This window comes from Scomber japonicus, chromosome 10 (genome assembly GCF_027409825.1).
Source record: "Scomber japonicus isolate fScoJap1 chromosome 10, fScoJap1.pri, whole genome shotgun sequence".
Classification (NCBI taxonomy): Eukaryota; Metazoa; Chordata; class Actinopteri; order Scombriformes; family Scombridae; genus Scomber; species Scomber japonicus.
The window spans coordinates 35451099-35463598 of record NC_070587.1 but is presented as its reverse complement, the minus strand read 5'-3'; the positions used below and the strand labels follow the sequence as shown (position 1 = coordinate 35463598).

Genomic DNA, 12500 nt, shown 5'->3' with positions numbered 1-12500 from the left:
TGGCTCCGCCCGCCGACAGACGGCAGCGGTTCTGGGGATGAGAGCTCGGCCGTAATCAGTAACCCTAAAACCTGCCAGGCCGAAATATTTCAAATCAACTTTGTTTTTTAAATTTAAATTTTTTTTTATAAACTGAAAACTGGAAAAAAAAAATCAGTGAAATCTTTTTTTTATTTTGTAATGTTTGAAAAGAAAAACATGTGACCTGCTGTCTGTAGCCCCGCCCATTATAGCCCCGCCCACTACAGTCCCGTCTGATATAGCCCTGCTGTCTATAGCCACGCCCACTATAGCCATGTCTGATATAGCCCCGCCCACTACAGTCCCGTCTGATTTAGCCCCGCCCATTACAGCCCCACTGTCTATAGCCCCGCCCACTACAGTCCCGTCTGATATAGCCCCGCCCACTACAGCCCCGCTGTCTATAGCCCCGCCCATTATAGCCCTGCTCACTATAGCCCCGCCCACTATAGCCATGTCTGATATACCCCGCTGTCTATAGCCCCGCCCACTATAGCCCTGTCTGATATAGCCACGCCCACTATAGCCCCGCTGTCTATAGCCCCGCCCACAACCGGATGTTGGCTTCATTTCATGTTTGGTTAAAAATGTCAGCTTTTATTTTGTTGATCTCTTTCACTCACATGTACTTCCTGTTTACTTCTTCTTTTAATGATCATTAAACATTTGATGTTTGATTTATTTATAAACTGTTTCTTTCTTTCTTTCTGTTTTTATCAAAACAACAAACTTCGACTGCAAACAGGAAATACTGTTATTATAAAACCTATAAATAATATCAGTATTATTATTGATCATTGATCAGGAGCTACGATACCAGCAGTAAATACTAGTAGTACACACTATATACTGCATTCATTAGTACTATGTAGTACTATATACTGCATTCATTAGTACCATGTAGTACTATATACTGCATCCATTAGTACTGGTATTATTGATTGACTGACTGTCACAGAGGAGAGAAAGAGGGAGGGAGGAAAGGAAAGAAGGAGGGAAGAAAGAGAGAAGGAGGGAAGGAAGGAAAGAAGGACAGAGGAAAGAAGATAGGGGGAGGAAAGAAAGAGAGAAGGAAATAAGGAGTGAGGAAGGAAGGAAGGAAGGGAGGAAAGAGAGGAAGGAAGGGGGATGGAGGAAGGAAAGAAGGAAGGGAGGAAAGAGAGAGGAAGGAAAGAAAGAGAGAAGGAAAGAAGGAGTGAGGAAGGAAGGAAGGAAGGGGGATGGAGGAAGGAAAGAAGGAAGGGAGGAAAGAGAGAGGAAGGAAAGAAGGAGTGAGGAAGGAAGGAAGGAAGGAAGGAAGGAAGGGGGATGGATGAAGAAAGGAAGGAAGGGGGATGGAGGAAGGAAGGAAAGAAGGGAGGAGGAAAGAAAGAGATGATCAGACTGATAACTGGTGTGCTCAGCTCTCTCCAGTCACGTGACCCTGCTGGTATTTTTCCAGTTGAACCGGTTTGAGTGTCAGGTAACGCACACCTACACACAGGAAGTACTACCAACCACGCCCGCCTTCAAAATAAAAGCAGACAAAATAAACAATACAATCTGATAAGTTTTAATGTGAAGTGATGTAACTGAACCGACCCGACTGTGTGTGTGTGTGTGTGTGTGTGTGTGTGTGTGTGTGTTAAAGCAGCAGTGTGTGTGTGTGTGTGTGTGTGTGTGTGTGTGTGTGTGTGTTTGTGTTAAAGCAGCAGTGTGTGTGTGTGTGTGTGTGTGTGTGTGTGTGTGTGTGTGTGTTAATCAGGAAGTTAAACAGCTGCAGGATTCAGCAGTGAAGCTCAGACACATAAAAAAACCTCTTTACTGTTAATATGGACACTTGACTGCTGCTTAACACAATGGGAGCACTGGGAATACTTGTAATACTGGAAACACTAGGAACACTGGGAATGCTGGGAACATTGGGAATGCTGGGAATACTGTGAACATTGGGAATGCTGGGAATACTGGGAACGCTGGGAACAGTGGGAGCACTCGGTATGCTGGGAATACTGGGAACGCTAGGAACACTGGGAATACTGGGAACACTAGGAACACTGGGAATGCTGGGAACACTGGGAACTCTGGGAACACTGGGAATGCTGAAACACTGGGAATGTGGGAATACTGGGAACATTGGGAGCACTGGGAACGCTGGGAATACTGGGAACGCTGGGGATGCTGGAAATACTGGGAACGGTGGGAACACAAGGAATACTGGGAACACTTGGAGCACTGGGAACACTGGGAATGCTGGAAACACTGGGAACGCAGAGAACACTGGGAATGCTGGGAACGTTGGGAAATCTGGGAACACTGGGAAAACTGGGAATACTAGTAACGCTGGGAATGCTGGGAACCCTGGCAATGCTGAAACACTGGGAATGCTGGAATACTGGGAACATTGGGAATGCTGGGAATGCTGGGAACCCTGGGAATGCTGAAACGCTGGAAATGCTGGAATACTGGGAACACTGGGAATACTGGGGACGCTGGGAATAGTGGGAACGCTGGGAACACTGGGAACGCTGGGAATGCTGGGAATACTGGGAACATTGGGAACGCTGGGAATACTGGAAATACTGGGGACACTGGGAATGCTGGGAACGCTGGGCACACTAGGAACACTGGCAACACTGGGAACACTGGGAACTCTGGGAAGACTGGGACGTGTGAGAAGGAAGTTCACGGTAAGGAACGCTGAGAGATTGTGATCTGTTGTTTTCTTCAGGCTCAGCATTCCTGCTCAGACAGGCTTTTATTTTGAAGGCTCAGGTGTCGGCTGAGCTCTCACACAGACAGACAGGCTTTTACTTTGAAGGATCAGGTGTCTGCGGAGCTCTCACACAGACAGGCTTTTACTTTGAAGGCTCAGGTGTCTGCTCTCTCACAGCTCCGTCAGACAGCTCGGCGGTGACTGAGCCGAGTACAAACAGCTGGTCTCGTCAGAGTTTGAGGAGGAATCGAGTGTTTGGCTGATGGAGTCGCTTCCTGTGAGGAGGAAGTCGTGTCTGCTGAGGATCAGAGAGAACTGTCCCTTCAGGAAGCTCCGAAAAAACACATACGGTCAGTTTACTGAGGAGTTAAAGCCTTCAGGCCTTCAGCTGCAGTCTGCACATTAACTATCACACACACACAGGGAAGGAAAGGAAAGAAGGAGAGAGGGAGGGAGGGAGGGAGGGAGGTGGGGGAGGAGGGAAGGAAAGAGAGAAGGAGGAGCTTTTTATTTATACTGAATTATCTCAAAGTGCTGAGAGAAATGTGTGAATCACTTTTCTTTCAAGGAAAGAAAGAGAGAAGGAGGAAGGAAGGAAAGAAGGACAGAGGAAAAAAGGAAGGAGGGAGGGAGGGAAGGACAGAGGAAAGAGAGAGAAGGAAAGAAGGACAGAGGAAAGAAAGAGAGAAGGAGCGAAGGAAAGAAGGACAGAGGAAAGAAAGCGAGAAGGAGGGAGGGAGGAAGGTGGGGAAGGAAAGAAGGAGGGAGGGAGGGAGAAAGGAAAGGAGGAGGGAAGGAAAGAAGGACAGACGAAAGAAAGAGAGCAGGAGGGAAGGAGGAAGGAAGGACAGAAGGAAGGGAGGAAAGAGAGGAAGGAAAGAAAGAGAGAAGGAGGGAAGGAAAGAAGGAAGGAAGGGCAGAAGGAAGGGAGGAAAGTGAGAGGAAGGAAGGAAAGAAAGAGAGAAGGAGGAAGGAAGGAAAGAAGGACAGAGGAAATAAGATAGGAGGGAGGAAAGAAAGAGAGAAGGAAAGAAGGAGGGAGGAAAGAGAGAGGAAGGAAAGAAGGAGGGAGGGGGGAAGGAAGGAAAGAAGGAAGGGAGGAAAGAGAGAGGAAGGAAAGAAAGAGAGAAGGAGGGAAGGAAAGAAGGACAGAGGAAAGAAGGTGGGGGAGGAAAGAGAGAGGGAGGAAAGAAGGAGAGAAGGAAGGAAAGAAGGAAGGGAGGAAAGAGAGAGGAAGAAAAGAAAGAGAAAAGGAGGGAAGAGGAAGGAAAGAATGAAAGAAGGACAGAGGAAGAAGATGGAGAGGAAAGAAAGAGAGATGGAAAGAAGGAGGGAGGAAAGAGATAGGAAGGAAAGAAAGAGAAGGAGGGAGGAAGGAAAGGAAAGGAAGACAGGGGGATGGAAGAAGGAAGGGAGGACAGAGAGGAAGGAAAGAAAGAGAGGAGGAGTGAGGAAGGAAGGAAGGAAGGAAGGAAGGAAGGAAGGAAGGGGGTGGAACAAGGAAGGGAGGAAAGAGAGAGGAAGGAAAGAAAGAGAGAAGGAGGGAAGGAGGAAGGAAGGAAGGAAAGAAGGACAGAGGAAAGAGATAGGAAGGAAAGAAAGAGAAGGAGGGAGGGAGGAAAGGAAAGGAAGAAAGGGGATGGAAGAAGGAAGGGAGGAAAGAGAGAGGAATGAAAGAAAGAGAGAAGGAGGGAAGGAGGAAGGAAGGAAAGAAGGATCTTAAATCTGCTGTTAACAAAAAGAATAAGATATCAGTGATGTCATAGATGGAGATTGGTTTTCCTTATAGCAGGGGTGTCAAACATGTGGCCCGTGGGCCAGAACCAGCCCGCCGAGAGGTCCAATCCGGCCCACTTTCCTTCTTCCTCTTTTCCTTCCTTCTTTCGTTCCTTCCTGTGTATTTTTCCTTCCTTCCTTCCTTCCTTCCATCTGTCCTTGCTTCCTTCCTTCCTTCCGTCCTACTTATATGGGCATGAGGCGGAGCCATGGACGGAGTGGGGAGATTGATTGACCAATGTCCTCGAGATCCAGCCCTCGCAACCATAGCAACCTCCCCGCTCCGCCGTTGATCCCGCCCATACGTCCGTCCATGACTCCGCCTCGAGTCAAGGAGGGAAGGAAGGAAGGGAGGGAGGGAGGAAAGAAAGAAGGAAGGAAGGACAGGAGAAAGAAGGAAGTAAAGGAGGGAGGGAGGAAGGAAGGAAGGAAGGAAGGACAGAAGGAAGGAAAGAAGGGAGGAAGAGAGGAAGGACAGAAGAAAAAAGGAGGGAAGGAAGGATGCAAGGAAAGAAGGATGGAGGGAGGAAGGAATGAAGGAAGGACAGGAGAAAGAAGGAAGTAAAGGAGGGAGGAAGGAAGGAAGGACAGAAGGAAGGAAGGACTTTCAACCACTTCCTGTTTCCTTCTGATAGATGTGTCAGCAGCAGCCTCTTCTGCCATTGGCTCATTCTGGAACAACCTGCAGCCAATCAGCACGGTTTACTCAGAGCCCCGCCCACCTCTGCCCGGCTGCCAGAGCGACCAATCACAGCCAGGTGTGTTTCCTTCCTTCCTTCCTTCCTTCCTTCCTTCCTTCCTCCCTTGCTGTGTACTTTTCCTTCCTTCTTTCCTTCCATCTGTCCTTGCTTCCTTCCTTCCTTCCTTCCTTTCCTCATTCCTTCCTTCTCTTCTTTCCATCTGTCCTTCCTTCCTTCCTTCCTTCCTTCCTGTGTTCTTTTCCTTCCTTCCTTCCTTCCTTCCTTCCTTCCTTCCTTCCTGTGTTCTTTTCCTTCCATATGTCTTACCTTCCCTTATTCCTTCCTTCTCTTCCTTCCATCTGTCCTTTTTTCCTTCCTTCCTTTCGTCTTTCCTTCCTTCCTTCTTTTCTTTGCTTTTTGTCTTCTCTTCTCTTTCTTCCATCTATCCTTGCTCCCTTTCTTTCTTCCTTCCTTCCTTCCTGTATTCTCTTCCTTCTCCTCCTTCTTTTCCTTCCTTCCTCCCTTCCTTTTAGTGATCCACTCATGTGTGTTTAGTTCCTGCTTGATTCTCTTAACTGAACCCCTGAACTGCAGATGTTCACATGGAAGAAGACCCTCCAGCTGCAAGGAACCTACAGAACCTGCAGCACCTGCAGAACCTGGAGAACCTGGAGAACCTACAGCACCTGCAGAACCTTGAGAACCTGCAGAACAGAGCTGAAGACTGCATGGGTGAGAGACAGACAGGTTGTCTTTGAGTCAAGGAAGAAAGGGAAGGAGAAGGAAGGAAAGGAGGACAGGAGGGAGGGGGGAGGAAGGAAAGGAGGGAGGGAGGGAGGAAGGGAGGAAAGGAGGGAGGAAGGAAGGTGGGACGAAGAAGGAAGGAAGGAAGAAGGAAGGAAAGGAGGGAGGGAGGAAGGGAGGAAGGAATGAAGGATGGAGGAAAGAAGGAAGGAAGGAAGGTTGACCTTTCCTTCCTTCCTTCCTTCTCTGCTTAATTCCTTCCTCTTTTCATCCTTACTCCTTTCCTTCCTTCCTTCCCCCCTCCCTCCCTCCCTCCCTCCCTCCCTCCTCCCTCCTTTCCTTCCTCCCTTCCTCCCTTCCTTCCTCCTTTCCTCCCTCCCTCCTTTCCTTCCTACCTTCCTTCCTTCCTTCCTTCCTTCCTTCCTTCTCTGCTTAATTCCTTCCTCTTTTCATCCTCACTCCTTTCCTTCCTTCCTCCCTCCCTCCCTCCCTCCCTCCCTCCCTCCCTCCCTCCTCCCTCCTTTCCTTCCTACCTTCCTTCCTTCCTTCCTCCTTTCCTCCCTCCCTGAGGACAACAGGAGGGTTAAAGATGAAGTTTTTTTTCTACTTCCTGTCTCAGAACTGGACAACGCCATCGACCCTGAAACTGGAGAGCGAGCCCAGAGATGACCCCGCCCCCCAATGACGATGATGATGAGGATGATGATGTCATCATGTGGGCGGAGCCTCAGAGACATTATGTTGTCGTTCAGGACTGCTGTGAAACTCGACACCTGCAGCTGGAGTTTAACCTTTCGGCCTCTTGGTCCGCCGGAGAGGAGCAGACCGGGTTCAAGCTCAGGATCCGTCTGTCGATGATCGATTAGTGATGTCTGGACTCCCTCCCTCCTACCTTCCTTCCTTCCTTCTTCCCTCCCTCCTTTCCCTCCTTCTTCCCTCCCTCCCTCCCTCCCTCCTTTCCTTCTTTCTTCCCTTCCCACCTTCCTTCCTCCCTCCCCCCCATCCTTCCTTCCTTCCTTCCTCCCTACCTCCTACCATCCTTCTTTCCTCCTTTCGGCCTCCTGGTCTGCCAGAGAGGAGCAGACCGGGTTCAAGCTCAGGATCCGTGTGTAGATGATCGATTAGTGATGTCTGGACTCCTGGTTTATATCCTGTTACACCAGTGTGTGTGTGCTGACTTTGTACATTGATGTTGTGTTGTGATGTTTTCTAGTGTGTTCTCTTTCTTGTCTTCACTGACACAATAAAAGTGAGGAATGTAAAGAATGCTTGCCGACTCTACTTCCTGTTTGTCTCGACCAGCCCAACCCGTTTTTTGTCCACAGCGACACCACAGACCTGCTCAGACTCTGAATGCTCACACCATTACACACACAGAATGCTGTCATTTAATACCATGTATAGAAGAATATTATCAATTCCTTATTCCTACCATCCTTCCTTGCTCCCTCCTTTCTTTCCTTCATTCCTTCCTCTTTTCCTCCCTCCATCCTACCTTCCTTCCCTCCTTTTTTTTCTTTCCTTCCTCTCTTCCTCCCTCCTTTCCTTCCTTCCTCCCTCCTTTCCCTCCTTCTTTTCTTGCCTCCTTTCTTGTCCTTCCTTCCTCTTTTCCTCCCTCCATCCTACCTGAAAGTCCTGCCTCATCCTAGAGAAAGTCCTGCCTCATCCTAGGGAAAGTCCTGCCTCATCCTAGGGAAAGTCCTGCCTCATCCTAGAGAAAGTCCTGCCTCATCCTAGGGAAAGTCCTGCCTCATCCTAGAGAAAGTCCTGCCTCATCCTAGGGAAAGCTATGCTATTTGAACATTTATTTCCTTTCTTGTCCTTCCTTCCTCTTTTCCTCCCTCCATTCCTTCTTCCTCCCTTTCTTTTTTCTTCTGTCCTTCCTCCCTCCCTCCCTCCCTCCCTCCTTTCCTTCCTTGACTCAAAGACAACAGGAGGGTTAACCACCCATGCAGCCTTCAGCTCTGTTCTGCTGCTTCTAAAAACTAAACTAGTTTAACTGATTTATGAATTCATCATCTTACCTTATTTGTTACTGAGCCTTTTAAATGCCATTTTAATGTGTCAAGCCTTTTTGTCCCTTCTACTCCCCCGTAGACGGCTCCTCTAGCTGTAGCGCTATGCTTTGAAGTGGCCTCCTGCAGTAAACCTACCGCGCTGATGGAAAGTAAGAGAGCTACTGGACTTTTGAACGGCTTGTTTAACTTTAAAACACTTCCAGACGCTTCAGTTGACAAGTCAAAAGTAAAATGCAACCTGTGTCAAACGGAGTTTAACTACCACCGGAGTACGTGGAGTTTGAGTTAGCACCTCCACGCTAAACACCCAGGTGCAGCCAAGCCAGCCTCAGCTCCACCAAAGGACCATTTTGGAGTGTGGGAGTCGCAGCAGAGCCGTGATTGATTCCCAGTTAAGACACTCTGGTAAGAAATGCTTTACATTATGGGCTTAAAACTGCCTTCAAATGGAAAATAACAGGATTTTAAACATGCGATTCAAAACGCCATTAATCGCGATTAACTATGGAACTTCTGCGATTAATCGCGATTTAAAAAACTTAATCATTTGACAGCCCTAATATAAATATATATACATATATATAAATATGTATATTTACTTAAAATCTGTAAAAATGTTAAATAAAGAGTCTTCAGTCTGTTTCCTGGTTCAAACATTTTAACAAAAAAACTATTTCATCCTTAAAAAAAACTTTTCTTTTTACAAAAATATTAAACAATAAACATTTCCTATTTACAGTTTTTTTTAATGTACAGTAAACACATCGTGACCTTTGACCTCCAATAACAGCTGTGAACAAAAAAACCTCCAAACATCAAACTTCTCATTGGTCAATATCCTCCCACGGCTCTTCTGATTGGTTGATGTCAGTCTGGCTCCTCATTGGCTGCCGGGTCGGTGGGCGGGGCCTCGTCCTCTGAGCTCGTCTGACGCGCCGCCGTCCGAAACAGACGCATCAGGTCCCGAAACCTGCGAGAGACCTGGAGACACGAGGAGGAGGAGTTACTCCTAGCTTCCTTCTTCCCTTCCTTCCTCCCTCCTACCTTCCTTCATTCTTTCCTTCTTCCTCCCTCTTACCTTCCTTTGTTCTTTCCTCCTACCTTCCTTCTTCCCTCCTCCCTCCCTCCTACCTTCCTTCCTTCCTTCTTCCCTTCCTCCCTCCTACCTACCTGCGAGAGACCTGGAGACACGAGGAGGAGGAGTTACTCCTACCTTCCTTCTTCCCTTCCTTCCTCCCTCCCTCCTACCTTCCTTCATTCTTTCCTTCTTCCTCCCTCCCTCCTACCTTCCTTCCTCCTTTCCTTCCTTCTTCTTCCCTCCCTGCCTCCTACCTTCCTTCCTTCTTTCCTCCCTCTCTCCTACCTTCTTTCCTTCTTTCCTCCTCCCCCCTACCTTCCTTCCTTTCCCCCATCCTACCTTCCTTCCTTCGTTCTTTCCTTCCTTCTTCTTCCCTCCCTCCCTCCCTTCCTTCGTTCCTTCCTTCCTCCCTCCTTACCTTCCTTTCTCCCTCCCTCCTACCTTCCTTCCTTTCCTCCTCCCTCCTACCTTCCTTCCTCCCTCCTACCTTCCTTCCTTTTTTCCTTCTTCTTCACTCCCTCCTACCTTCCTTCATTCTTTCCTTCTTCCTTCCTTCCTCCCTTCCTTTCCTCCCTCCCTCCCACCTACCTTCCTTCCTTTCCCCGACCTACCTTCCTTCCTTAGTTCTTTCCTTCTTCCTTCCTTCCTCCCTCCTTACCTTCTTTTCTTCCTCCCTCCTACCTTCCTTTCTTCCTTCCTCCCTCCCTCCCACCTTCCTTCCTTCTTTCTTTCCTCTGTCCAGTTTTTTTTAATGTACAGTAAACACATCGTGACCTTTGACCTTCAATAACAGCTGTGAACAGGAGGAGGAGTTACACGTTAAAACACCCGACAGCCAATCACCTCGCTCGGAGTCTTGTTGCCGAGGAGACTGGAGATGGCCTGAAACGTGTTCTGATTGGCTCCTTCCTGCTGACATGTGGTCAAGATGACTCGATCCGCCTCCCTGCAAAACAGAAAACAGGTCACACCTCCTGCTGCACCTCCTCCTCCTCCTGCTGCTCCTGCAGAGGAGATATGAGAAGGAGCAGCAGGAGGAGGAGGGGCAGCAGGAGGAGGAGGAGAAGCAAGAGGAGGAGCAAGAAGAGGAGCAAGAGGAGGAGAAGCAGCAGGAGAAGCAAGAGGAGGAGCAAGACGAGGAGAAGCAGCAGGAGGAGCAAGAGGAGGAGCAAGAGGAGGAGGAGAAGCAAGAGGAGCAGCACGAGGAGGTGCAGCAGGAGGAGGAGCAGCAAGAAGAGGAGGTGCATCAGGAGGAGGTGCAGCAGGAGGAGGTGTACCTGGTCCAGAGGATGACTTTCTCTCCACTCGCTGTCAGAGAAATGTTCTTGGCACAGACGGGGAGATCAGAAGGAGGACTGGGCCGAGGAGGAGCAGAGGAGGGAGAGGGGAGGGTGGAGGAGGAAGAGGAGGCGCAGGTGGAGAGAGAGGTGGAAGCAGTGGAGGAAGAGGAGGAGGTGACAGAAGGACAGGTTGACAAGGAGCTAACAGAGGAGGTGGAGGGGGTTAGAGAGGAGGTGGTGGAGGTGGAGGGGTTTAGAGAGGAGGTGGATGGGTGAATAGGGGAGGTGGAGGGGTTTAGAGAGGAGGTGGAGGGGTGAATAGGGGAAGTGGAGGAGGTAGAAGGGTGAACAGAGGAGGTAGAGGAGGTGGAGGGGTTTAGAGAGGAGGTAGAGGAGGTGGAGGGGTGAATAGGGGAGGTGGAGGGGTTTAGAGAGGAGGTAGAGGAGGTGGAGGGGTGAATAGGGGAGGTGGAGGAGGTAGAAGGGTGAACAGAGGAGGTGGAGGAGGTGGAGGGGTTTAGAGAGGAGGTGGAGGAGTTTAGAGAGGAGATGGAGGGGTTAATAGGGGAGGTGGAGGGGTTTAGAGAGGAGGTGGAGGTGTGAATAGGGGAGGTGGAGGGGTTTAGAGAGGAGGTAGAGGAGGTGGAGGTGTGAATAGGGGAGGTGGAGGAGGTAGAACGGTGAACAGAGGAGGTGGAGGAGGTGGAGGGGTTTAGAGAGGAGGTGGAGGGGTTAATAGGGGAGGTGGAGGGGTTTAGAGAGGAGGTGGAGGGGTTAATAGGGGAGGTGGAGGAGGTAGAAAGGTTTAGAGAGGAGGTGGAGGAGGCGCAGGGGTTTAGAGAGGAGGTGGAGGGGTTTAGAGAGGAGGTGGAGGTAGATTGTAGCGCCTCGTCTCTCCTGCTCCTCTTTAGAGCCGGGCTCTGCTCCTTCTCGCTGCTCTTTCTCTCCTCCTCATCTTCATCGTCCTCCTCGTCGTCCAGTTCGTCGTCCTCGTCCTCCTTCATCACCTCCTCCTCCTCCTCCTTCTCGTCCGCCAGAGGGAACGAGCCTTCCCATGATGCCGCGCTGCGATCTGTGAGCAGAAACAATGAAGTTAGAGGGAATAAAATGTAACACACACACACACACACACACACACACACACACATACCTGTTTTACTACCTCGTAGGGACCCTGACTGGGGTCCAGCCTTTCTAAAGGGTCTACAGACATAATGCTAACATCTATTAGCATACAGCTGACATCACTGTTAGCCACAGTACAATTCATATTCAGTATTTGAACAAATGTTGGATTGAAACGCTAACCCAGGGGGCTAATCGCTAAGCTAACATACTAATACGAAGCTAACATGCTAATATACACACTTACACACTTTGTCAGGAAAAGGTCCCCACACTGCAGTACCGTGTGTGTCCTCTGGGGTTCACACAGAGTCAGGAAAACCAACCCTGTGGGGACCAGGCCTACCACGAGGCTGTTGATTCCAATGCTCGTTCCCATGGAAACCACGAGTCGGTCCCCACGGGGTTGGTAATATGTCAGGTTGCGGTCCCCACCAGGATAGAAAAACGAACACACACACACTCACCTGGTTGAGGGCTGTCGTCTTTTCCTATCTGGGCGTAAAGCGGGTCCAGACTCTTCATGGCTCTGGACCCGACCACTGAGCTCTGCACAGGAAACACACAGGTGAGTCAGGTGACTGTAAACCGGCCTATCACTGCCTCACGCCTGATGACCTCACTCACTGACCTTGTTGCCATGGCAGCGGGAGCATCCTTTCCTCCGGTGCCGGCGGATCTTTGCGTCGTGACAGAGGCAGGGCCAGTCTTTATCCGACCAATCACAGTCCTGGAAACACACACGAAAGGTCACTACAGGTCACTAAAGGTTACTACAGGTCATGTGAGGTCACTACAGGTTACTACAGGTCATGTGAGGTCACTACAGGTTACTACAGGTCATGTGAGGTCACTACAGGTCATTACAGGTTACTACAGGTCACTAAAGGTTACTACAGGTCATGTGAGGTCGCTACAGGTCACTAAATGTTACTACAGGTCAGTAAAGGTTACTACAGGTCAGTAAAGGTTACTACAGGTCATGTGAGGTCACTAAAGGTTACTACAGGTCATGTGAGGTCACTACAGGTCACTAAAGGTTACTACAGGTCATGTGAGGTCAGTAAAGGTTACTACAGGTCA

At 49.4% G+C, this 12500-nt stretch overlaps 2 protein-coding genes across 2 annotated transcripts in view; one reads left to right on the top strand and one right to left on the bottom strand.

Annotated features, from left to right (window-relative positions):
• Positions 1-247, top strand: part of LOC128367053 (transmembrane protein 79-like) — a 5102-nt gene extending 4855 nt beyond the window's left edge. The window contains exon 4 of the mRNA XM_053327849.1: positions 1-247. This exon is cut by the window's left edge and continues 167 nt beyond it. Coding sequence (XP_053183824.1) covers positions 1-41 — 41 coding nt within the window. The 3' untranslated portion in view covers positions 42-247.
• An 8333-nt stretch (positions 248-8580) lies between these two features.
• LOC128366980 (GON-4-like protein) overlaps positions 8581-12500 on the bottom strand; it is a 24966-nt gene continuing 21046 nt past the window's right edge. Inside the window, 6 exon segments of the mRNA XM_053327740.1 lie at positions 8581-8915; positions 9856-9958; positions 10290-10783; positions 10832-11364; positions 11885-11966; positions 12049-12147. Of these exon segments, the coding sequence (XP_053183715.1) occupies positions 8802-8915; positions 9856-9958; positions 10290-10783; positions 10832-11364; positions 11885-11966; positions 12049-12147 (1425 nt within the window). The 3' untranslated portion in view covers positions 8581-8801.